This window comes from Anguilla anguilla, chromosome 13 (genome assembly GCF_013347855.1).
Source record: "Anguilla anguilla isolate fAngAng1 chromosome 13, fAngAng1.pri, whole genome shotgun sequence".
NCBI classification, from domain to species: domain Eukaryota; kingdom Metazoa; phylum Chordata; class Actinopteri; order Anguilliformes; family Anguillidae; genus Anguilla; species Anguilla anguilla.
In genome coordinates, this window is record NC_049213.1 from 23,743,903 (window position 1) to 23,770,553 (window position 26,651).

Consider the following 26,651-nt stretch of genomic DNA (forward strand, 5'->3'; position numbering starts at 1 on the left):
GCTGAGTGTTCTGCCAAAAATAGCTACCGTGCAGGGACAGCGATGGGAGCTGCTTGTACAAATGCAGTTTCATTTTCTTCACTATTATTGTAATGAGTGTTTTTTTTTTTTTTGGTATTTATGCTTTTGCATCTTTTAGTATTGAATTCCTACATGTAATTTGCTTAGTGGGTATGAACTGCATATATAGCTACAGAAAAATGTATTCCACCTGTGATCCTATTAATCCGCTCAGGACCGGGCCAACCCCCGCTCGCTGCTGCCCTGCTCTGGGAACGCTCTACAATATGAACACTTTAGAAGCTTTCAAAACCTGTGACAAGAAAGTACTTTTGGAAAAGGAAGCGAATGAGGTATGGTTCCGAACGTAAAATAAATTAAAGATGTGAATTGTGCTTTTGGATTTATTTAATGTTTACTAAATAGATTTCCTTTCTCTTTACCCTCATGAAACAATAATAATGCTCTTATATACAGGTAATAATCACTAATAAAAAAAATTACATTCTCTCTTTTCTTCGCTTTGTTAATTTTACAGATATGGCAAGCAGTGCAGTCTGAGACAATTCTAGAAAACCCATCTCTTCTAAGCAAATTTATTTTGCTGACATTTGCGGTAAGTACTGTAGTCTAGGCCTTGTACCGGTCTGCAATTTGAATAGTTCATGTTTTCTTGCTAATCTTGGTGTGTTTCTCTTCGCTTAGGATTTGAAGAAATATCGCTTCTATTACTGGTTCTGTTTCCCTGCCCTGTGCTTCACGGAGGGAATTCAGGTTCTGCAGCCGCCAGTCCCACTTGAAGAGAAGTTCTCTCTCAAGCAGGTGGGCTTCTTTTATATTGAACATATTGAAGTGACAGGAGTGAGCAGAACACAGTGGTCTTGAAGATTCTTCAGCTGCTATCTCTTATTCTTACTGCCATTAAAGAAAGTCCTTCATCTTCTACAGATTGCGGCTTTGCAAGGTTCCTATGATGATCTTTGCAATGAAAGAGGAACTACAGCCCTTCCTTACTTTCTAATAAAGTGCTCTGGGGAGGATGTGTTGGTGTCTTCACTCCAAAACTGGAATACATTCTTCAAAGGGCAAAAAAAGGTACAGTAAAGAGGGAAGAGTAACTGCTACAGTGTTTCTTAAACCAGTAAAACCACACCAGTAATGAAATTAATTGTTAGTCATAGTACAAAGTACTATGACTAACTATGAAAGTCTGCAACTGATTAAGCATGTTTATGGATTATTTATGCCATCAAAGTATCCAGTGTTATTTATGTTGAACTATGCACTTTAAACACACCAATTCATGTGTAATAAACATACACACACATACACTCAGTGGCCACTCTATTGTATATACACTATATTTAATTAACATGAGCTCATATATAAGAACTTGTGTATTTTGCTAAAATATTCATGATTCTCTATAATTGTGCAGGTAACTGTGGGCGTCTATGACCCCTGCACTCTGTCTCAGCACCCTGGCTGGCCTCTGAGGAACCTGCTTGTACTTATAGCCAGCAAATGGTGAGTCCCAAACCTAAACATCATTGCATATAAACTACGTGCAGTCTATGACTTACAAATACATGACTTTAACTTTATATTTTAGAATATTTAGAGAATATACAATTCATGAAAAACACATGAGTCATGCCTTTTCATGATACAAAAGAAGTTTGTAAAATATATTTTCTTATAAAGTGTATAAACTGTGTTAATTATAATATGTATTATGTTGTGACATATTTGTTGTGATTTCTATGCATATAACATACTTTCGCATATATATTAAATATTTATTCTGTAAATTCTATGGCATGAAATATCATATTAATGCATTGTCTTTTATGGGAAATATAGTGGGGCTATAAGTGTTTTGGTGTGGGCTAATAGAACTCATTTCAGATTTACAGCACTAAAAATTCATTGCAATGCTAAGCAGTATTTCCAGTGGCAATGGATGCCCAAATCCAAAGAATGTTGTTAATTGCATTAAAAGATCTGCTTTCAAGGCCTCACAGTTAAATGTTCAATTTCAAAAACATCTCTTACAGAGTATGTATGGTCTCATTTCTGCTCTGTTATCATTCATTTAACACTATATTTTACTGTGCTGTTATATTCAAATGTTTTGACATACCAGCAGAGGTTGCCAACAGAATAATAACATTTGACTAAAGAAGTCAGTTTGCCAAAATGTTTGAATCTTCACCTCATGCTTCCAGTAAATAACCGAGGGCTTCCAGGACTTTTCATAAAAGGCTGTATTATAAAAAGAAAAACATAAGTAAACTGTTTACATCAACTTTGAGTTCCTCTGTGTGGTCCTGTGTTTGGAAACCATGCAGTTATCTTTTGAAAACCAGTGTTTTTGTTTCCTTTTGCTCATTCCAATTGGAATGGCCAGTGGCTGTGGTCCTTAGTTTGTTCAGGAAAGCGCAGACAAGCACATTCACTCTGCCGAAGTGTGTTCTGTCGGATGCTGCTTTATTCACTCCGCAGTTACCTTATTAGGCGCACAGTCATTGCACTGGAGGAGTATGCTGTGTGCGCAGCTGGTTGTACTGTAGACTGACCACAGGAGTTCTTGAATGATCAGTTAAATGCCAGCCGAATTCTTAATTTCTGGGTTAATCCTCTGGCCGACTCTAGCCTTGTTGGCCGTAGTTGCCAATGACATAGGCAGGATTCAACACTATAACACTGGGCTCATCGCACACTGAAGCCAGAGTTTTAGCCGGGTGAACCACTTGGTACTTCATTTTGGATACATAGGAAGACACTGTGGTGGAGCTGTAAACTGCAGACAGTGTGGGGCTGAGGGGTTTTCTGGCCCTCATCATGTCTACAACTGTCCACATTTGTGTGTGTGCTTGTGTGTGTGCACGTGTGTGTGTGTGTGTGTGTGTTGTACCAGGGGCTCGGTGCTGGACGTGGTGGAGGTTCTGTGTTTCAGGGATCAGACCCTGCAGGGAAAGCGGTCCATTCAGCACAGCATCATTTTCCAGATCAAGCTCCCTGAGCTCTCCCTGAACACAGGTACAGCGCTCCTTCTAGCCTGTGGTGCGTCCTCCCACAGGACAGCTCTTTTCCTGAGGCCATTAATGGTGGTCTGATGAAACGTCTATTTAAATGGTAATATCAGAGCAGGCGGATGTGACCAGGGAGGTTTTGATCAGTGAAGTTCATTGTTCATTGTTGTTTCTATTGAAGCAGGAAAGCACTGGGGCTTCTGTTTTGGCACTGCTCTTTCCTTCCGTCTTCTTTCCTTCTTTCCCCTGTGATTAATTTGGGGATTATGTTCGTAACCTTTTTGCAGTCGGTGGCCAGCATTAAGTCTGAAGGAGGATGAAACATGACCCAGTGGCCTGATTACTTTGTTTACTTTGTTTTATGCATTCACTACTTTGTGATGATTGTATTGAATGATCCTTGTATACTTGTTCCTGTTGTTATCTCCGCAGATACACATGAATTAGTTTTGAGGATCATTATCAATTTGAGGCCTGTTTATAAATGTCTTTTTTTACATGTAGCAGGAAGACTAAGCTGTTAAATGTTGTGGTTTGGTTATACAGGGTCATTGTAATTGGGCAGAATCTTGAGTACCGTGTGTGTGTTTGTAGGATGTCCAAAGAGTGTAGGCTGGGAGAAGAACCAGAAGGGTGCAATGGGACCCAGAATGGTCAACCTCAGTGAATGTATGGACCCAAAGAGGTACAGGACTGCATATGTCCAGTCATATTTCTGTCATATCACACTCATTTCATATCTCTGTCACATCACACTCATTTCATATCTCTGTAGCCTGTGTGTCATACTCCTTGTTTTTTTGTTTGTATTTTCTATTACAATCATAATTGTTATTTCTGAGCTATCATGGTTTTAATGAGACACTTTGAATGTCTAATGAGGAATCTTAATGCTGCATTGTGTCAAATAGATTTTCATGTTATGAAGGATGAATATTCCACATTAGTTTAAGTAGTTATAATCAGTCGGATCAATTCTCAGACATGCAGCGCTTTTATTTTGAATGCATGCAGTATTTTGAAAGAGGTGACATTTTAATGGCTTTATTTCTCTTTTTTCGTTTTTGTGAACAGTTCTTGTTGCTGTAGCTCTTTCTCTGAACTGTACTAAAGCTATTTCCAAACAGCTTTGGTTGGAATAAAGTTAAAAAAGTGAAGCGAAAGTGAAAACCATGTCCTATCCCAATGATTTCTGAGCAATTATAGGTGTTAAAACGTGAAAGTGTGACTCATAAGTCTGTCAGTGTTTCTGTGGTGACTGCAGTGGAATGCAGCGGAGTGTGTTCTGACCAGTGTGTTATTGGTTATCTGGGTGTGTTTTGATTATTTATGTTAACTGACACTGCTGGAATTATCATTCAGATACTACCTTTATGAATAATTAAAAACAGCCATCCCTCTAATTTTATAGAATGCATTTTTAGCCACAAACAATGGCGTGAGTGTTGTGAATGCTTGGTGATCGTTTCGGGAGGGTTTGTGACGCACTCTGTGCTGTGGTATGTTTGCAAGGCTAGCCGAGTCCTCAGTGGACCTGAACTTGAAGCTGATGCGTTGGAGGCTGGTTCCTTCCTTGGATCTGGAGAAGGTCGTGTCCACCAAATGCCTCTTGCTGGGAGCCGGAACCCTGGGATGTAACGTTGCCAGGACCTTAATGGTGAGAAATTCTTCTTCTGTTCCAGGGCTGCGGCAGGGAGCAGACTTTAAACGTGACCCCTGAGAATTCTCAGCGAAACATGTTGCCAACAAAAATACACTGAAATCTATTAAAAATAGATTTTCCTTTTAAAAATAGACAGTAATAAACCAGAAATGTACTGCTGTCCAAAAAGTGATTTGAAAACAGTGCCCATTGATTTTAACGCCTGATGTGGCTGCCTTGTGTCAGTTCACTGGAAATCTGTCGGTGCTTACCTGGCCCCTATCCTCCAGGGCTGGGGAGTGAGGCACATCACCTTTGTGGACAACGCCAAGATCTCCTACTCGAACCCGGTGCGGCAGCCGCTGTATGAGTTTGAGGACTGCCTGGGTGGGGGGAAGTCCAAGGCCCTTGCTGCAGTGGAGAGGCTGAAGAAGATCTTTCCTGGAGTGGTGAGGACACAGCTGCGCTGCACGTTCACTGTCCTGCACTGCTCGTGTCCTGCGTTGATGGACTCTTATTTTTTATTTTCTTCAAAAGTAAATTGGTACATGGAGTTGTTTGAGAATAGTGCAGTGTTAAAATAGTGTTACAATTCTTGTTTTTTAGTGACTCCTATTATTTCTTAGTAATAATTATCATAAAAATGTTATATTATTATTATTATTATTTTCTGTTATGACATCACTGATTACTATAGATTTGCCAAAGACTGTAGGCAGATTAGGATCTGTACCAAGTGTCCAGTCTTATCAGGGGCTTCTCCAGTACTCTAGAAAATCCAGTTTTAAAATGTCAACATCTAATATGATGAAACACAAAATATACTCCTCTAAAGACTCTTGAGCTGGAGACACGAATATCAGATGTATTTTTTTTGCAATTTTTATTGCAAAATAAACAAACCGCATACGTGAGCATTTTTTGCTTAATAAACAAACAACATATGTGATCTTTTGGAAGCTCTTTTTGAAATTTTAAAATAAAAATTTTGTAATTAACACAATATGTCCACGACAGCCAGTCAAATTGTATTCTTGCCTTTTCTGGCTGGCCCCAATTATTGTCCTTTGTTGTTTGTATTTGTTTTTTATTCTTGTTATGATCCTCAGCCTGTTAAGGTTCCTGTTTTCATGGCATTGATGAAACTCCTCTCTCTCACTAAAAGTCACGAGTCCTCTCGGGAGCGTTTTAATTGCGACAATGTCGATCACCAAGGAAACGGATCCACCTGACACAAGTTGGCAGCAAGAAAATGCCAGACCTGCTCTTTCTTATTTCCTCCATGAGTGCATTCTCCAGTAGCTTGTTGATACTTTTCAGTGTACATAAATAGGATTCTTTTCTGAACTCTTAGAAATGTTGGCAGGTTAATGTGCATCCATCTGCATGGCGTGTAAACTGGGTACAACTTTGCTTAAAGTTTTTTCAAACTGCTGATGAAGATGAAGGCCAGGACTAGAGATCGTGACATATATTTAAACCGCTTCACTTTCTGCCAATACCTCTGAAACATTGTAAAAAAGTGTTCTTTAGAACAATCTGATGTTGAGGTAGCATGGGACAACAGTATAGTATGGTGGCTAAAGAACTGGGCTTGTACCTCAAAGGTTTTGGGTTTGATTCCTAACTTTGGCACTACTCTTGAACACTTTATCAAAATACCCTAAATTTCTTAAGAAACATTTCCAGCTGTATAAATGTGTGTGTGTGTGTGTGTGTGTGCGCGGTTGTCAGGTCTTGTATATATTAATGCCGCCAGAGTGCTGCAGAGCCAGTGTCTGCCCCACACAGACTCAGTGTGTGGCAGTGATGTCCGCACTCATCCTTACAGTCTGACAAGCAGAGTCCCAGCCTCCTACTCAGCTCCCAGTGTCCCCATCTGTCCCAGTGCTTTGTCACCACCCGTCCTGGCTCCCTCTCACTCTGTCCCCTGCTATTCGCTTCACTGTCTGAGTGAGCAGCCATTTTGTCTCCTCGTGCCTCACGCCTCTGAGCTGCTGCCCTCATGTGAATGGGAGGTTTTCAGTTTTCTGACACACTTGGTAAAATCAGTCTTAAGGCAATTAGTTTTTACGCAGTCGTCGATGGTCATCCTAAATTCTGCTATCACAATCGGCGGTTAGAATTTGTGGTGAGGACTCTCAGAGTATTACTCAAACAAAGATAGTGTCTGCGACACAGTGATGCCAGAGGTACATTCCAGTTTCTGTTCCTGTTTTCAGTGGGCGTAAGAGGCTTCTTGGTATTTTTCCAGCTTACAACAGCTGGACATATAACCGCCTTTACGAAAGCCAAAATGCTACACAATTGTGAGCAAGACTAATATAATCACAGAAAGTAGAAATGTGCATCTGGCAGTGTGTGCATTGTGGAACACACAGTTTTTCATTGTCAGTGTATATGATAGATCTTGTCTAGTCTCGTTTACCAAGAAGAACACAAATTACTGGAGGTAGGTTCAATGTCTTCTTTGTTGCTATTTAATTGGTTAATGGTGGTGGGACCATAAAAAGTAAAATAGGGATGGGACTGTTGTCTGCACAATGGAAAGCTGTATGGTGACCACCTTTCGAAAAGAAACCAGAGAGTAGCTCTACTGCTCACAAGTTGCGTAGGCAACAAGAATTGGAACAAGGAGATGGAGATTGGTGGATACTTATTTCCAAAATCCCAGCAGGTTAAGATGACATCACGTATGTCTAATCAGTCATTTATTGTCCCTGGGACTGGAGGGAGACATCTGTTTGTCAGACTGCACACAAAGGGGCCTGCGCACAAGAAAGCACTTCTGGTGTATTTCTAGCCAAAGCTTTGAACAGGTTTCTGTGCAGTGACCATTTGTATAAGTGATTACATATTTATACAAGGTAAATCCAGAAGCCAGTCTGAATTGCATATTGGCTGCATGCAGTGAAATCTGTCTGATGTAGATGGGCTCCTGCTGCTTGGCTAAATGAAATGTCCTGGTGTGTACTGGCCTCGATGTGGGCTGCAGCAATGGCTGCCCATTTTTACCCGTCCCCTTCAGCTGGTCGTCTTTCAGCCTTGATCAGATTAGCTCCCTGTCCTGTTTATTCTGTGGGCATTATTAATTCATATCGTCTTCCGTTATCGATTTTTTCTGCCTGTCTCCATTAACAAGCGGTGGCCTCTCCGTCTGCACTGTCTGCGGTTGGCACGGCCAATTACCTGGCCCTGCCATGGGAGAGGGGGCTGCCGTTAATTGCCTCTCGCCTCTGTCCCCCTTTGCCCTTTCCAGTCCTGTCACATAAGACCCCAGGAGCATTTAGTGCTCCGCCCCATCTTCTCATCCCTGCGTTTAGCTCACCAATTCAGGCACACACAGGCCTCATGTGGAGTTTTTAATGACACCATCATCATCAATCATTAACTGGCCTCTTATTAACAACAAACAGGTTATCTTTCAGTAAAACGGCGTGTGCGAGTCTGACAGAGCAACGGGTCAGTCTGGAATGAGAGTGTTTAGGCCTGCAATTCGCGGTGTGAGTCATTGTCGTTGTTTGCCTTTCTGTCACTGTATTCTCTGTACCCCTGTCATCATATTTATAGCAGTAGCTGTCATCCTTCATCTTTGTCACCTTCGGTGTTTTGTCACAATCTCTATCACATACTGCCACTGGTTGTTTCTGTCACTGTCCTCTTGTGTCTCTGTCACAGTGTCGATCGCAGTGTCTGTTACTCTCTCTCTGTTTGTTTCAGTCCCAGTCTATTAGAGTCTGATACTGGTAGTTTGTCTCTGTCTCTATCACAGTCTCTGTTACTGTGGGATGGTCTTGGTCTCACGGTGCTGGCCCCTGTCTCTGCAGAGCGCGGAGGGTCACAACATGAGCATCCCCATGCCGGGGCACCCCGTCGACTTCTCGGAGGTGACGATGGCGCAGGCGCAGCACGACGTGGAGCAACTGGAGGCGCTGGTCTCCGCCCACGACGTCGTCTTCCTGCTGATGGACACGCGGGAGAGCCGCTGGCTGCCCACCGTCATCGCGGCCAGCCAGAGGAAGGTACTGCAGCCTGCACGAACTCGAGAAAAGTGCGCTCCATTGTAAAGCACTTTTCCTTGTGCTATGTCAGAGTGCTGTGCAATGGTGTGCATCTAAAAAAAACAGCAAATAAATCACAATCACAAAAAGTAAAAGAAAAAAATTGAAATCAAATAGTAAAAATGCATCACCGCTGTTAATCTGTTTGGTGTTGATAAGACTGCCAATCAGCAGCAAGGTCATACAGCTTCCATATGATCATGTGACTTGCTTTTGTCAATCACATGGAAGCTGCAAGGCCTTGCTGCTGATTGGGTCTTATCAACACCCAATAGACAACAGTGGTGATGTTTTTTACCCATGGATTCATCTCAGGCGGCCTCTGAAGTTTGGATGTTTATACCGCAGCTGGTATAATTAAACAGAAAAGGACAAAACAAAAAGCAATGCACCACATGGTGGCGATGATCATTACTGCATTTGATAATTATCTCTCAGCCCTAAGATTCAGCTTATTCATAAAACTTATGACTTGCATCCTCGCTCACGCTCATCCTTAATCCAGCTGTTCCTTCTCAGCTCTTTATTATATATTCTTACGTTCTTAGGATTCATAAAATCCTGGTGCCTATAGGAGCTCATCCACATACAGTACCAGATATAAGGGTTTTAAGGGAAAACTTCTTTCAGGAATACTTCCGTGAATTAAACCAGATTTCATCTGCTGAACAGATTGAATCTGTGCTGTTTTATTTTTTATTGTCTTCTGAAACTGCAACCAGATCCCTGGGTTTCTCTACTCTTGTGTCGATGAATAAAAATATTTTGGAGAAAAATGAGAATATCATATCATTTGGTCCTTTAGCTCACACCCTCATCCTGGGTCACCTTCATAACAGCCTTTGTGTGTTGTCCATTTATATAGCTGAAGCCGTTCAGGTTATCTGGTTCTCTGTGTATTATTGGTAGGCTCAGAGAGTTCCCGGTGGTTCTTTTCCTTGAATTGTAGGAGGATTTTGCAAAGGTGAAATGTGGCCGCGGGAAATTTGTTCTTGATTTTGATAGACTTGACAAGGAATGACCTCGCACTAGGTCACACCTCAGAGGCCTGAATCCTGTCACGCATCACGAACATGACTTCCCTCCCGTTTATGAACACCTGAGGGACACATTCTAGCCATACCTTCAGGGTGAAGTCATAACAGAAGCCTGTGACTGTCCTCTGTGTCACAGTGATGTCACGCTCGAACAGAAATTACACAGAGGATTGCTGTTGAAATGTCTGGAACTTGCTTTAGAATTCGGTTGTAAACGCAGCAGTTAGCCTTTACCCTACTCACACTGCAGGGTAGAACAATCTGGTTTTGATTAGGCATAATTAGCTTTCGCCAATGTTTCGTTTTTAATTGTTTTTAGAAATAGGCTGTCATTCATGTAATTTCATGACCCATCCTTTTGGTTTGTTCTTTCCATTCGAAGTTCCAATATTGTATCTGCTGCAAGTGAGACCCAACTGTCTCTTCATGGGCTGTAGAATGAATTGTGAATTCTCATGGCACCTCTGCTTTCAGTCAGGTTGAAATCAGTTTCAGATGGCTGCCCTGTGATTACAGTAATAAATAGTTCCTTGTGGCATAATTCAGTCGCCCTTCTTCCAAAACATGTCCAACACAGCTCCTTTAGCCCTCGGGCCTAAAACCCCCTCCCCACCTCTCTGCAGCTCGTCATCAACTCAGCACTTGGGTTTGACACCTTTGTTGTGATGAGGCACGGTCTGAAAAAACCAAAGCACGCAGAGTCGGAAGGCTCCTCCCCTTCGTCCGCCTCCGGCACCCCTGCTTCAGCCTCCACCTCCACGTCCTCCTCTTCCTCCACCCCTGGTGGCCCCGCCCTGGTCCCAGGAGCCTCCCTGTTCTCCAACATCCCTGGACACCGGCTGGGCTGCTATTTCTGCAACGACGTCGTCGCCCCGGGAGATGTGAGTGGCTTTTTGTGTCCCTGCACTCAGGAGACAATGTTTCTGTGGTCTGGGTGGATGAAATGTCTATGAACAGATTTAGTGTGGAGTATTGGACGCTAGAGGGGCTTTTTCTAAATACCAGGCAGAGAAATGTGTGCATGCCTTTGACTGTGGATGGAGTAAAGTATAAGGAATTCTTCATGAAATAATGATACTTAAAGAATATGTGAGAGACCATACTGACTTGTGAGTAGCCCGAGTCGCCCAATGTTCTTTCAACACGGTTCTCAATTTAGCTATGGGGTGTATCCCCATCAAAGCTCAAGTCAAGCTCATTTAGTAAATGTAACAGATGTAACAAATGTAACAAGAGTTTTTTGTGGAAGGAAGTTCTGAATTAGAGATGTCTGGTCTGTCCCACAGTCTACCCGGGATCGGACTCTGGACCAACAGTGCACAGTCAGTCGGCCCGGGCTGGCCATGATCGCTGGAGCACTCGCTGTGGAGCTGATGGTCTCCATTTTGCAGCACCCCGAAGGGTAAGCAGATGACCTGTGGACGCCTTTCCCCGTCACCTGCCATTTCTCTAACACTGCTATTTCGGCCTTCTGCCATTTTGAGCTATTTCCCCACAGGACATTGGCTGTTACGTGAGTCATTTACCTGAGTATTGGCCACTTTGGATCTCACTTGTTGTTCACTTTCTTAATTTTTGTAAGATGTACTTAATTTTAATCACATCCTGCCATGTTTGCAAAATGATAAATGCTGAATATTGACCCTCAGTTTTGCATTTCTCAAATGTCGGCAATCACTTTATTGTCGCAGCGCACCAAAGTCAGACGCTTCAATCAAGTTAAAAGAAGGACTGTAAAATCTTTAGTCTGAACAAAAAGGAGTGAGTGAGAGAGACAGAGAGAGGTGGAGGTCTTACCACATCCACTTATATTTAGTGATAATGTGTGTGTGTGCGTACATGCGTGTGAGGGCGTGCGTGTGGGCGTGCGTGCGTGCGTGCGTGTCCAAGTGAAGTGTGAGGAGAATGTGCTGCTGTCACCACCTCAGACATGGACGAAATGCCACTGAATGACTCTCCAGGTGCATTAAGCAGTTGCAAAGGAGCCCGCTGCACAGTCTTGATTAAAGCGTAGGATGAATAGTCAACAAAGAGAAGCCTGCAGCTCTTATGTCAGATTGATATTTGAGGGACATTGTGTACCCTTGGCGTATTTTTAGGTTTCTCCTAGACCTGGGATATGCTGGAGTGTTTTGGCCTTTAAAAAAACTCCATGTAAAAGCACTAGGTTTAAGATGCTAGACTCATTTGAATCGTAAAAGCTGGCTAAAGCAACAAAAAGGCCAGATATAATACTTTTTTGCCTGTGATTGTTCCAATTCTACAAAATGTTCTAGGTTTTCATGGTTTAAAAACAATTAGGTGAGACGTGTTGGTTTTTTCAAGTGGCACAAAAAGCACCTGCACGATTTCAGTTCAAATAATAAAAAAAATTGCCACCTGTACCAAACAGGAGGGAATTGAGTGTGTGGTTTAAAAAAAGAAAATCTTTATAATAATGTGCATGGAAAGACTCTTAGTAATATCATGTTTTTGCATGAAGCCCTGTAAATTCTTGAATTTTATTTGTTCATTAGGAGTAGTGAGTATTATGAGTGTTTGATTAATGTAAACAAACACGGGCCAATAGTTTATGAAAATAAACAAAGACAATTGGTACGTGTTGATGCAAGCAGGGGCATCATTGTAGTAAATTACCTAAAAGCAAATTGGCAAAGTGTTTAAGCCTCTTTTCAATCAGACAGGTGAATGCATGCTTCCAGTGACCTAATGGCGTTGAGGTTGTATTATAGGTGGACTGCTAATAAGTTCTTAGAAATGTCAACGAGTGCTTAAACAGTTTGCTGCTTCGTGCCCCTACTGACTGCTGGAAAGGCACACAGAATGGACACGCTATATCCCACCTCCCGCTCTCCTGTTTATAAATGGCATGCTTTACATGTGAAGGACATTCGGTCTTCTGTTCAAAAATCTGAGTGTACGCATTTGTCGTGTGCTTTAACAAGCAATTCAAATGCAAGTAAAAAAAGGCGATTCCACGGGGTCTTTAACGTCTCTTTGACGCTGCAGGAGTGTGGCAGTCTGGTCTTCTGGACGTTCTGCTTCTGCGCTCTCTTCACTGTCAAGAAGAAGAGTGGAGACAGAAGTGTGCTATGGGAATATCCTATAAAGAGCTGACTAGCCTTATTTCTCGTCAGGAATCATAACACCACCCACGGAGCACTTCTTTCCCAATGTTACTTTGAGGGGGACCGAAAGAACCCCTTGTCTGTGTCGTTTTGGAAGGGGCGGGGTAGAGGGAAGGACCAGAGCAGCGTGCGCACGGGCGCGAGCGGTCCGGGCGAAGCTGAAACAGTGTAGCGCGCAGAGGCCGAACTGGGAGGGTGTGTCCCGGTGAAGTCCGGCCTGACAGTGAGGCGAGCTGACAGGCTCTGTTTCTGTCCCTAGAGAATGTGTCTGACCCCGTTTGTGCCCCTGCACCCCCACTCCCCCCGCCCCGTCCCCCACAGAGGCTACGCCGTCGCCAGCAGCAGCGATGACAGAATGAACGAGCCCCCGACGTCACTGGGCCTGGCACCCCATCAGGTTAGTCATCGGGCGGTTTCTACGGGAACCCATTACTCTACCCTCTCCAATCAATGCATATCCCACTGTTCTGGCTCATGATTATCCTATTATTACACATTCAGTATTTGAATCGCTTTTTCTCTGTGGTAGGGAGGGAGGGAGGGAAGGAAGGCGCTATAGAAATGTGTGTGAGGGTTTGCTTTCGGACGTCTACCCAGGGTGCATAATGTCCCTGCCATGACTCAAGCTTGCCCCGCAGGCACTTCCTGTTTCCTGCATCCCCAACCGTGAGCTTATACTTTCTATTTTACATTTTTTCTTGGCTCAGGGAAGTAAATGCTTCATCATTACAGGAGCCATTCTATGACAATTCATTATGAGCGCTGGTTGTAGAATGCATTGCTTACATTTGCTTGGATGTGTAAATGCACTAAGGCAAGTCTAAGTGAATGCACGGCAAACAGCCCAGTTTACTTCCTAAATTCTGATGCCGAATGGAGTCTCTGTTTGCTGAGAGCAGTGTGTCACTCCCACGTTGTATCCTTTAGTAACCTCTCCATGAAGTGCAGATTTGCAGTTTGACTGGCAGTCACTGTGAAGTGGTCATTGCGGTTTCTTTCTCTGTAGTTGAGTTATGGACCTGATCCATCATGAGGAAATGCCACAATACTACTGTGGTCCTTTTAGAGGGACTTGTATATTGAATGGTGATTAATGAATTAATTATTTTTCCATTAAAAGCACACCCTGCTCCAGCCTTGCTGGAATAAGATTAATGCGAGGCCAGAGACTCAAGGCCACATATTAAATGTCCTCGTCGAACATTCAGAACATTTTCCCAATTACTGAATTTTAATTTCCTGAAAAAAAATTGACCTTCCCAGCCAGCCTTGGTGGGTGCATGCTGTGCGATCAGCCCTTTCTCCCTGGGCGGAGCTTCAGGCCTGAGCCAATCAGAATGCAGCTCATTACTGGGGCTCTGTGGCAGTCATGGGGTCAGTGTGAGCCATGCAAACAGGGGGGATCCACATAGGTCCCTGGACCAAATTATCAGCATATTTCCAATGTCTGAGTCTATGCAAATAATGCCATCTGTTGATTAATTGCAAATTGTGAGCCTTCAGGCATGTAACAAGATTAATCAGAAAATGTGTGAAGGGTTTTTAATTTATTATTTTGCACACTTGTTTAAAATGACAGTAGCATCTGCGATGTGGGCAGCCAGAGAATGGGCAGCGTTAATGAACTGCCCCTGTGAGGAGGAATAGCACATGAAATCGTTTAGCCTGGCTGTTGTCCTCGACGTTTCTCAGTTTTCCGCTGTGTTCGGCTGACAAGTACATCGGTTTAGCCTTAATTGACATTTTAGAGAAGGCTGGTGACAGAATGGCTGTTTGGATCCTCTGAGTGTTCTGCCGGTGGTAGTGCACATTCCCTTTGTTTCCGTGCAGCAGAGAGGATGCAGCAAGGGACGGCTGGATCTTTACAGTGAGCCTACGCTTCCACCCTGTGGTTGGGAAGCGCCACTGCATTCATAAGCCCCTCGTCACTGTAGTCAGTGCCTCCATTTTGCAACTAATTGAGTGACATGGCAGAACAAATAGGCCGATGAAGCACCAAACAGTGACCGTTTGTCTCAGGGCTAATTTTGTACAAAATCTTATGGGATTATGTGCTTTTTAAAGAATGTTTCCAGTCGTTGTTCTTCTCCTTGGAGAGATTGTGATTCTGGCGCATGTTGTGCGTCAGGTGTGGGAAGGGTCGGGACAGCTGTAACGCGTGAGCGGGCACACGCAGGCCGGAGGGCGTTTCTGTGGAAATGCGTACGGTGCGGGCGTTACCGCGCTCCGAGGCGCGCGGGCGTCCAGCATGGCGGACCTCAGCGGCTCGGGGCCGGAGCGTTTCCCCGCTCCCTCCGCGTGCCGAGGCGTCTCACCCCGCCTGCCGCGCTCCTCTGCGCTGTCGCTTTCGCTCAGCGTCTCGTTACGTGAAGCCGGCGTTTGGAGGAGCACCAGACTCCTCGTCTTGCTCCAGCGGGCGCTGGGTTTTGCGTGTCTTGTGGCACGTACCTCAGCGATGCCGCTTCCCGTCCAACCTCGAGCAAACGGCTAACTTTTAATTGGACTGGCGAACCGCTGCCACACAGATCTGTGCCCAGTCTGCAAAAGCAGGCCCCCACTGAAGCCCTCTGAGCCATAGCGTTATCAGAGTACGCAATCTAATGCAAAGGAACAGTTTGAACTGCTGGCTCTGTTTTTTTTTTGTGTTACGTCTTTCTTGTAATCTTCCTTCAGAATGGACATAAAATACAGTACTGAGCTTGTATGTTTTGAGTGAATTAATATTTTTAGTATTGTGTATGTGGAAGTGAACATTTTCCTGGATATTTGATGAGTTAACGCCTCTTGTGAAATGATTTGCCATAGCACGTCACAAGCTTCTGGGATTATTAGAAAACAAAACAATGGTACTTTTCATCTACACTGTGTTACAGTGTGTCAGTTCATTTTAAGCTGATGTAGCTTAATTTTCCCTAAAGCCGCTGAAGGACTGCCTTTTCATTCCGCTTTTGATTTAGGCTGAGGAGCTTAAATGAACTTTTATGCTGGGGAAAAAGGAAAATGTGGAGTGGATTTGAGTGGATCGGCTGACCTCCCCAAAATTCACTGCGCTTTAGCACAGACCTCATGCGATTCCATCTGCCTGTTCATGTCAGAGGAAAGCATGGCGGACTGTTTATGGGAAGATTAAGGCCAACCTGCCCCTGAGGGGGGCCTTAACCACGGACCACCAGGGGGCACTGTGGTCAAAGACATTTGCATACTCAGGCCTCTGTTATGTCATCCTCAGGAAGTGTGCTCCGATCATAATCTTTGTATTGTATTTGCGTTTGTTTACAGATCCGAGGATTTCTGTCAAGATTTGACAATGTTCTTCCTGCAAGTTTGGCTTTTGACAAATGCACTGCCTGTTCACCTATAGTAAGTCAAGTATCTTTTCTGGGTCCCTTGTATCGCACATTTTCTAAATATGACGTAATTGCAATGTATTTATTTTGTATTTATGTTCTGTTTTTTATCTTTTTTTTCATCTTGCTTGGCATTTCTTACAGTATATTTGAATATTCTCTATTCATTAAATATCATGTTATATTTGTCGCATTGATTGACATATTCCCTGTGGGGTCTAGTAGATTTCAGTGGGACCCAAACACCCCCAGCATCCCAGGAGGCAGATTTGGGGGAGGGGATGTATTTAAGTAAAAGACCCATATGGTCTCAATTGCACCCCAGTTGGTTGTTGATGTCATTGTCACATGTGAGTAATTAACCCTGGATCGAAGTGTTTTTTTTGTTTGTTTGTTTGTTTGTTTTTTTCTCCTGGGGCCTCAGTTCTGTGAAGGGTTCCTGTCCCGGTAACCAGGGAGCCAACTCAATTTTTTGCACACGTGTAGAAGCAGTTCCCAGTTCTTTCCGGTCACCATTGGTTCAAAATGAATGAGGCAGGACAGTCTCTGCTCCATTCGTGTTTCTCATTGGCCCAAAACTAGTGCAGCAGTACAATCTCTTCTCCATGTTTGTTTCTGATTGGTCAAAATGCAGTGCATTAGCCCTGAAGGCAAGAGATCACACTACCAGCTCTCATACTTCAGGCTCACTGACTTCTTCCCAACCCTTGTGTGTAGTTGTGCAAAATGTCTTCAAACTTTCAAAAGAAGCAAAGCAAATAACTCATTTAATTAAAATGTTACAACTTATATCACACTTCTTTTTTATCAAAGCCTTTTTCACTCTGCACAAAAAAGTCATTTCCCTAAATGCAGACTTCAGCTGAAAAAAAAGCAACAACGAGGTTTATCCAGAGAAAGAAAGAACTAGATAGTCCTAAAAGGCAGATTACCATGGAAAAAAGATACAAAAGATCTCAACCCCTCTGCTGGAAAACGTTTTTTCAATTTAGCTGTTTTTTTCCCACCCCCATAGCACAGAAAATGAAATCTTGCAAACCACGGAAGCTGCACTTCTTAAAAATAAGTTACTGTAGCCGCTCTGACGCTGTCACAAACCGTGACGCAAAACCCGCGGCAGAAAGGTAGCCAGTAGCTTAGCTGACCTTTGGAAAGCGTCGTTTGCCACCAGATGCAGTAGCTTCAAAGAGACAATTTCAGGGCCATGAAATTTTTATCTTCACTGAACGAAGGCTTTCCAGCTTCTCTAAACAATTATGGAAGGGTAGTTATGAAAAGCAGAGGGCGTACCACATCTAGCTGTGAGAAGCTTATGTAAACCAGATGTGCATCCCCCTCACTCCGTGTCACATGGTTGCTAGGATTTTATGGGCCGCATCAGTCAAAGCTTGGAATCATGGGATACACTTCTGGAAAACATAATGAAATTTTGTGAAGGCTCCATTGCTTCTGTTTCCATGTTGCTAGGAGAAGAGGCTCAGTTTATTGCAAGTAACACTGTTTAGACCTGTAAGTGCAACTGAACAACTCTGGCCTCGCCTTACGAAATGGATATTATACCCTGAATTAGATGAGGGGGGGGAAGAAACTTCAGTTTCACAACTTGTAGCGTAATGGAGGATGTCAGCGCTGGCTCTTTCTCTGGCGTCTGTTTCTCGTAGCGCTGACGCCACCCCATCCTTCAGAGTGCTCAGTGATGTTCATCTCGTGGGGCTGGGGAAACTCTATCTCTGTAGAGAATGGCTGGAGAGAGCCGTGAATGGCTCCAGTGTAATTTCGGGGCGGGGCCGTCAGAGTGTCGGTGACAGAGACGGGCCCAGTCCCTCAGTCGCCAACCCCGTTAACATGTGGCAGCGCCAGATGGCTGTGCTTTTGAGTGTGTGTGTGTGTGTGTGTGTGTGTGTCAGTGTGTCAGAATCGTGGGGCCTCATTATCTCTGTACCTGTTGAGTTTGTGAGACTGGTGACGTATTGTACCAGCGCACTTCTGTTTTTCCTCCCGCCGCAGGTACTGGATCACTACGAGCGCGAGGGGTTTCAGTTCCTATCCAAAGTCTTCAACTCCTCTCACTCCTTCCTGGAGGACCTGACGGGGCTGACCCTCCTTCACCAGGAGACGCAGGCGGCTGAGGTAAGGCCGCGTCTGATTGGCTGTCTCCGCACCCCCCCCCCCCCGCGCCAGAGTGTTTAACCTGTGCAACGTGCCAGCTGCCGCCTGACAGGCCTCAGCTCATCCAGACCTGCTGGCTCTCCCATGGGGGCAGAACCTGGCAGACTCTCTGTAATCGAGTAATACATGCTCTGTGTGTGTGTGTGCGTGTGTGCGTGTGTGTGTGTGTGTGTGTGCGTGTGTACGTGTGTACGTGTGTACGTGTGTACGTGTGTGCGTGTGCGTGTGCGTGTGCGTGTGCGTGTTCGTGTGCGTGTGCGTGTGCGTGTGTGCGTGTGCGTGCGTGCGTGCGTGCGTGCGTGCGTGCATGCGTCAGTGTGTATGTGTGCGTACATGCATAATTTGACCAACTCTAAATACCCATAGATTTCACCCATGTCAAAGTGGAAATCTAATTGGAGTTATGGTACTGAACTCTGTGGGCATTTCTTCATAGTGTGACAGCTCATAATATGATATATCGGTTTTAGCCAACAGCCTTCGGTCATGTTGGGAAGAAAGGATTCAGAAAGCCTGTTCCAACTTGCCTGGCTTTTTGTGTGTTCTACTGAATGGTGAACATCTGGGAACCTGAGCTATTGCAGTGATTTTGCCCTTTGAACTCTGGGTTGGGTAGCCCCCAGAAATTCTCCAAGCCAGATAATTTGTTTGTATGTAAAACTTGGGCTGTCTTCCAACACAGAATCTGACAAATGACAGTGTGCACCAGGCAACTGTATTGGAACTCAGAAAAGTCAACAAGTGCAACTGTTTTTGTCAAGAAGCTGGACGAGAACTCACCTTTTAAGAAAAGGTATTATTAAAGTGATCATTGATTTATAAAGCTTTAGTGTGCAGTGACTAATGCTGTGACTAATAGTGTTGTGTGTGGAAAGGATGGTGTGTTCTTGTCGTCTGAGGGAGGGATTTCATGAAAAAAATGCTCCCTTGAGTACATGACTGAAGAGTTGTACAGCAAACATCTAAAACATGAGCAGTTCCTGTGAAGGTATGCTAACAAAAAATGTCAACATCATGCAGTACAGCAATAAACGTCCACTTCCATTGAAAGTTTTTGGGTTTTTTTTTAGTCTATTTGGAGAAAAACTGTCAGTGGTACCAAATCTAACCTCTTTTTATTTGCAATTCTTGGCCTGCGAGTCTCACATCTGGGTTTCATTTGGTTTCTCTGGAACATTCAGTGTTTTCTGACAACAGTCAGAGACTGGTATACAGCTTCATCAAGACTCTCATATGACAAATATGGCTTGAGAGAGAGCTTGAAACTGTGGGAAAATCCCACGTCAGCACACAGCTCTCGCTCATAGCATTAGAGGATTCTAGGAACTGAATATTCTAGAAGGACAAAAAATGCTCAAGACCCACAGCCAAGTGAATCTGACTTTTACTTGCGTAAAACATTCGGGAGTGTTGCCAGGGATTTTGGGCCCCATGAAATAAATCCTCCGTTGTTCCTCCCCCACTGCAAACGACCCCGTCCCTACAGCACACATTTTTTGAGGGCCCCTGTCAGACAGGGCCCTTGGTATGTTCTTAACTTTCCCTCCTATATGGTGCCCTTTGAAAGCATTCAAAGTGAATACAATGTTATGTTTTTTGGCAATGGGTGTGTGTTTAACTATAATTACTAAATGGAAATGATTAATCGTGACTTCAGCATATTGCAACAAATGTCTATTTGCATAGATAATTGAAGTCTATGCTTGGACCCATATAAACAGTGGCTGATGGCGGAGAAGTCTTAGGCATAGATTCAAAGTAAACAAAGCAGCTTGAGAGACTTGGATAATATAAATAACAGGTTTATTGGGGATTTAGTGAATCCCGTATTCCTGTATTGGTATATTTTAGAATGGAAAAAGTCTATTTATATATATGTGTAAGTTTACACTCATGATCCCATATGTTGGGTATATGACATGCTGTATGTGAAGCTGTTTGCGTTCCTCATGCAGTCTGGCACGTGTAAACTGCATATTTTCTGTAATTTTAGCAGAGTTGGAATGTGGGTAATGTATTTTTTAACATGGTGGCAGAGGGCTTTGGGTGTCCAGTTTGGTTGTGGTTGTGTGTGCCGGCCTCATGCTGCTGTATGAATCATACCTTCGTGAGGATGGCTCTGGGGTGTGTGTATGGAGAGTGGTCGCAGTGGAAGAAAGAGCACTCCAGTCAGGTTTCCCAAAGTGTTTTGGGGGTTAACTGGACCCAAAACACCAAACCCCCTCCCCCCCAGGATGTATTTAAACATGAGGCTAATGTCTGTGGGCAGTGCTGTTGTAACCGAGTACAGATACAGTGAAGGCTGAAAGTAGCGGTGGGGCTAAGAGCAGTGATTATGTGCCCAGTCCCCTGTCCCTCTCTCCAGCCTGGGCGTCTCTCATTCTGAGTCAGTGCTGTGGCACAGCCATGCCAGGGAGTCGCTTGATGTGCCTCCATTCAGCCGCGCTCAGGGGGGAAAGGTCAGGGGGCTCGGGAGCAGGCCGAGAGCGGGCTCCTCGCGGCCCCATGGCCAGCCGGGGTGTGGCGTTTGCCACCTCTGCGCGGACGTGAAGGAAACTGTTTCTCATCCCCCCTGGATGGGAAGCCAGAAGCGGCCCACGCGTGCGGCTGCAGTTCGGGGGCGGCGCGGTCGCTACGTTTGTGGCCATAAACACAGCCCACGGCTCTGACTCACTGGCTTGGCCCCTGAGAGGAGCGCTTTCCCCCCTCAGAGTCCGTGACGCTCACGAGCCTCCGTCCCGCCAGCACGCAGGCCTTTGATTGTGTCACCAGACCTGCTCTTGGAAACGAATGGGTTTTTTTCTTCACTTTTGCAGCAATTACATGAGTTCTGACCGTTATGTTTTCTTCTCTTTCCCTTCTTTTTTTTTTTTTTTTTTTTTTTTTACATGATTCAGCCTGATCATATTCCGTCTTGACAGCATTGTCTCCGCCAACAAATCTGTCACCCTCCTACAGACCTCATTCAGAGTTGAGTGAATGATTTCGTTATCTGCTCTCGAGACCACGGGTGAATAGCCAACAAAGATTTTCTGACACTCGACACAAAGGATCTCTGTTTGTGTCAGGTCTATTCCAGATTCAGTCCCTCCCACATCTAGTGTTCATCTACGTCACTAAGAAGGCCCTCGTTGTGCGAGCTTCGCCAGTAGAATACATTTCTCTTTGTTCCATTACTCGGTTTCCTATGAATCTTGCAAGTGTTCATATTTCACGGCAGTGCTGACTGATTCTAAAAAGCTGTGTAAAGCATGAAAAGAAAAGGCAAAAAATGAATGTCAGTTGGCGTTAAAAGAGTCGGGAAACGATGCGCCACCGCACACGTGATGAAAACTGGCCTCTCCATTTATAGTGCCGCGGATTGTGTTTCCTGTAACACTGCCATTTTATCCCCGAGTTTTGCTTTTACGTGCAAAATACATTCACTAAAGCCGAATCCCCACGTGCTGTTGAGGAGTTACGATCGCGAGTTCAGATTTGCCCAAAGTGCAGCTGAATTTGTGTCCCTGTTTCTCGAGGTGCATGCGCTCGTATCGATCCAGTTAGCCGCTGAGGGCTGAGGGGGGGGGAGACTGCTCGAAGAGTGCTGTCACTCACGGGAAGGGGCCGGCCTTTACCGCCACACAGGAAGCGGCTTTCACTGATAACCTTTGAGCTAACGGCTGACTTATCAATCTGAAGGGTCGTGAGGACGTGGCTGCGATGGCTAACCTAATAATGAATAAGAAAAATCATTATCTAGCTTTAGCTTGCATCGCCGTTTTCATGAAGCCTAAAACCTGATGTTATTACAAACATATACATATAACTTTCGCAATTTTTGATAGGTAAACTGGTCCGCTGTCTTGTTAAGATTCGTCGTTCTTCTCAGTTCAGCAGCGATTGGTCGCTCGCGTCTGCATGATCGAGCACAGCGACAGAAGTTCAAATAATTCAATGTCGCGTGACTTTTTGCTCTACTGCATTGTTCTTTCCGTGGAAAACAATGAGCGGCAAGTCCCAACTGCTCTGTCTGTGTAAAAGGCCCATCATGCTCAGTCGGTGTGACGCGGCAATGCGGTGAGGACCGTGCAAAAGCCTGATAATCGGAAAGTTTCCCAGCAGAGCCGACGCGGAGCGCCCCGTTAAACCGGTCCCATTTCGCCTTCTGCTCATAGTCAGCTGCTGTCATTTGCCTCTAATCTCCGGGGTAGGGGGGAAGAAATTGCACAACGCGCTCGCAAATGACATGTTGATAAAGCTGCTTTTGGTAATCAGGGCTGCGGAGCTTTACAATGCCTGCTTGGTACCAGGCGCACAGCTGTGAGCTAAGTGGTCCCTGTAGGTGGTAGCGCTGTGGCAGAAACACTAGTTGGTTGCTACCAGCTAAAAATTGTTACCAGATGTAAGTTTAAGGGCAAAAGAAAAGTTTTACGTTTTTTTTTTTTTTTTTTTTTTTTTTTTTTACTATTTGCATCTTTGGCGGATTTGTGCCGCTTGTGGCTGGATGTGAAACTACACCGCGCGCGACTACAGCGGGAGAGATGGCATTGGATGTTCTGCAGTGCTCCTTTCCCCAGATCCATTTTTTATGACCCGTTCGCAGCTGTGGAGCGTACGCAGGACGCCCCGCTGTAGCTCCCTCCCCGCGTCACGCTGGATTCTTTCCCCCCTCCCGTCCCCTGCCAAACTCGGTGTGTCCGCGGGGTGTGACTCACGGCTCCGATTCCAGCCCCCGCCCTTCCCGCACGCGGCGACGCGGTGCCGCCTCGTCTTCCCGCCGCCTGGAGGTCGCCGTCCGCGGGCCGCGTTCCCGCGGTGGCGGAACGTTCCGGGCGAAGCCCGTAGAAAGGCGTCGGCGCAGCAGGAAGGCCGACGTCCCCACGTCTCCGGTGCCGCCAGACGCGTTTCTGCTGAGGTGCTTCTGGGTTAGCGACTCCGGAGCCTCAGAGCTTTTGTGGGGAAGAAGGACAAAGTCACGGCGAGTGTCAGACCTCGCCCGTGCGCGGCGGCTGACTTCCCGCTTCAGCGCCTTCGCCACCTGGCTGCGATCTGTCCCAGTGCAACAGTTTTTTGGAGTCCTTAATAATGCCCTTGGCATGTAAAGAGGGCCTGTAGCGGAGAGGCCGGCCCGTCTCTGGCTGTGGCCTAGAGGAGTCGCAGGGCCCCGCTGTCCTCATGGGAGCTACGCTGCGGGCTGCTATACGAGGCGCGGTCGCCGTGGCACCATGACAGATTTACACACTCAGCCGTGCTGTGCGGACGGTACAGAGAGTAGGTCCCTTTACAGGTGGCCTGTGTGCGGTGTGTGCCCGTACCCCAGCCTGCCCGGGGGGGCGGGCAGGGCCCGCAGAGATTGCGTGGGGGCCAGAGCGAAACCCCCGCATGCATTCGCCGTGAGACCGCCCGGGCTCTTTATGGGCTTCTGTGTGCAGCTGGCATAGGACCCTGCTAATCTGCTCTGAATCCCTGCAGCTTTGCCACACGGGAGCAGGCCCCGTACCTCTTATCTCCCTCTGATTGTTCACCCGGCGCATGGAACGGAAAGATAGGATCGTCCCCCTGTTTTTATTTTCCCCCCAAACAAAGGTGCGGCTGGCCCTGCCACCGTTTCCTGCCTCGCTTCCCCTCTTTCCTGCACAAAGGAAACTTTAAACCGAAATGATTTTTTTCCCCAGTTTACCTGTGTGGACAGACCTAAAGCTGCTCATAGTTTCTGCTTTTTCTGTGTGGATTTTTGCTCAGCAGATTTAGCAGAGGTCTTTGCCCGTTTAAGAAGCATAGGCTTTGTGCGTTCTTTTATACTTTGTAATATGAGCAATGGAAATTTAAGCAACGCACTTTTTAGGTTTTGTCTTATTTGTGCCAAACAAGGGATAAAGTCACATGTAATAAATTATGAACAAATTGGTAATTTTCCAGTGCGCGTTAATTAATCATGTCAACTAGGTTTTCCTTTTGATTTCAGCTGGATTACTCTCCAAAAGGGAATAGCATGCTCAAAATAGACTCAGAGAACTTGCCTTTGTGGTGGTCTTAACTCTGGATCAGAATATCACTACGTGGAGTCTGTAGTTAGGGGCCGTGTCCTCTGAATTAGAAGCTCTTCTTGATCCAAGATAAAGATTAGGTTTTGTGAAGCAGAACCGTTTTCCAGTGATGTGCCTAAGTCTTTTGGATGAGCTCCATTTTCAAGTTTTTGGATTTTAATGAGTGCTTTTCCACAAAGGGCGATTTGCAGAGAGCTTACAGGTACGACCCGAGCCATCGCTGCTGTGACCAGCGGCTGTCAACCGGCAAACAGGTGGCTTTGGTTGTAAATCACGCCTGTAATTAAACCCAGGACAGGTTTCTGCCTGCAACACCTTTCCGAGGAGTTTTTTTTCTTCTTCTCCTCTTTGTTGTGCGCCTGAAATAGAGCCTAGAGCTCCAGAGCCACACTCGCGAGTGACGCTGCTCCACCACACCTTACCTCTGTCTCATTTTACACACCTGCTGTGGAGCCATCCTGTGCACAGTTTCACTGTGACCACCCAGTCACAACTGGGCTCAAATAATACATCTATGTAATATTTAAGCATCAGTTTTTACAAGCAATCGGGACCATGGGGTCTCTATCTGTGTGGGAACAAGATGCACGTCTGTAGAAGCCCTGAATATCGTTTTTTCCAACACCTTCAGGAAAGTGTGTTTTTTAATTGCTGTGAGCCAGTTCTCGCCCTTCAGGAAAGCGATGGGGCAGTCGGTGTTTCCGCACTCCACAGTTGTGCTGGGGAAAGGCCCAGTGTGCCGTGAATGGTTTTGTCTGTGTCAGGTGTAGCTTTGTGTGAATGAAGAGTGGCTCGGGCATTTCTGAGTGGCCTTTGTTTGTGAACTTGGATGGAACATTCTGGACTGGCTGGGCATTCTTCCTGCTCAGACAGTGCTTATGGGGTCGTTAAGGAGATGGGACAAAACCACCGGAGCTCTTTAAATGCAGACACCTGTAACCCCTGTAAGGGGTGGTGGTGGTGCTGGGGGAGGGGGCGGGGGGAATCCCCATAGTCTCTGTTTACTTCCTTCCACTTGTTTGTCAGCCCAGAGAATGTGTGGTTCAGATTGTGGTCTTTTACTGACCGCTCTTTATGAGAGACCATCTCAGCAGTGTGGCTTCACCCATCAGGATTGACTGAAGCAGCAGCAAAGATTGGTTGAGTTACTTCATTGCACAGTAATCCAACTGTACAGTTTAACTTTTATTTAACCAAGAAAACCCCACTGAGATCGAAAATCTCTTTTTTGCAAGGAGGACCTGGCATACAACACAAAAAGTGATTATTTGAAATCAGTTTCATGGTAGTAGTCAAATCTCTGCTTTTGGTTTGTATATTCTTTTGTATTTACGGTGAAAGCCCTTCCCCATGAGGTTGTCGATGACTGTATTACTATTGTGATCCAAGCCCATCAAACAGGGACATTTGTACTGCATGTGTACACTCACACATCGCCCCACTGGACACTGAACTTTATTGAGCTTGGATCAAACTCCGAGTTATCTGCTGTGTTACTGAGGGAGGGTAATGATGCTGTGCTGCTCTTGGTTTTTTCACATGATATCCATTTGCTTGCATTGAGAGCCTGTTCATTTTCTTAATTGAACTCAGACAGCTCTTTTTATCTGAAGATTGGGTCGTTCCTATTTACCGCCATGGTTCGATTAAGCCACAGACTCCATTAATCTTCTTTGTGATTTGGGAAAGGAGTCACATTGACCACATCTGCTTTGACTGTGTTTCAAATGACACACTCTTGTTTTATTGCAGTTTGATTGTCATATATTCTTGTGTTTCTTTTTTGTCTATCTTGATTTTTTAGAAATTGAAATCCAGTTTTAAATACACTTGGTTGACATTTCACAGCAAATGGAGATCAAATATGCAGAAGGATCAGTACACCAGACATTCAGGACTGCATGACTTACTTACCGTTCATGTTTTTGAATATATTTGTGAAATAAGTGTAATAGTACATATAGTACTTAATGAACTAATGATCACAGCAGGGGGACTGTGTGTTGATGCACATTAACCCTGAGATTTGTGTTCTGAGCCCCTTGAATAATGATATAGCTAATGAAGGTGAATGGAAAATTTCTAAATGATCTAACTTGGTTCCAGGACCAATTTGCCTGTGACAGTTTTTTTTTTCTGTGCCATAGTACTCACATTGTGTGTGTGTATTCAAGAATTGCCAGGGTCAAACTGATTTAGCGAT

General features: G+C 45.0%; 1 protein-coding gene across 3 annotated transcripts in view; it reads left to right on the forward strand.

The window, feature by feature from the left end:
• Positions 1-26,651, forward strand: part of atg7 (ATG7 autophagy related 7 homolog (S. cerevisiae)) — a 44,722-nt gene that overhangs the window by 5,601 nt on the left and 12,470 nt on the right. For 2 of the 3 annotated variants that reach the window (XM_035388526.1, XM_035388527.1), the window contains exons 4-18: positions 236-353; positions 539-616; positions 706-822; positions 949-1,095; positions 1,439-1,527; positions 2,921-3,042; positions 3,630-3,720; positions 4,548-4,692; positions 4,968-5,126; positions 8,505-8,699; positions 10,399-10,656; positions 11,062-11,177; positions 13,225-13,300; positions 16,183-16,263; positions 18,258-18,380. In XM_035388526.1, the coding sequence (XP_035244417.1) occupies positions 236-353; positions 539-616; positions 706-822; positions 949-1,095; positions 1,439-1,527; positions 2,921-3,042; positions 3,630-3,720; positions 4,548-4,692; positions 4,968-5,126; positions 8,505-8,699; positions 10,399-10,656; positions 11,062-11,177; positions 13,225-13,300; positions 16,183-16,263; positions 18,258-18,380 (1,915 nt within the window). Of the gene's footprint in view, positions 1-235; positions 354-538; positions 617-705; positions 823-948; positions 1,096-1,436; positions 1,528-2,920; positions 3,043-3,629; positions 3,721-4,547; positions 4,693-4,967; positions 5,127-8,504; positions 8,700-10,398; positions 10,657-11,061; positions 11,178-13,224; positions 13,301-16,182; positions 16,264-18,257; positions 18,381-26,651 lie in introns of those variants that run through there. The other variant, XM_035388528.1, reaches the window with a different exon arrangement.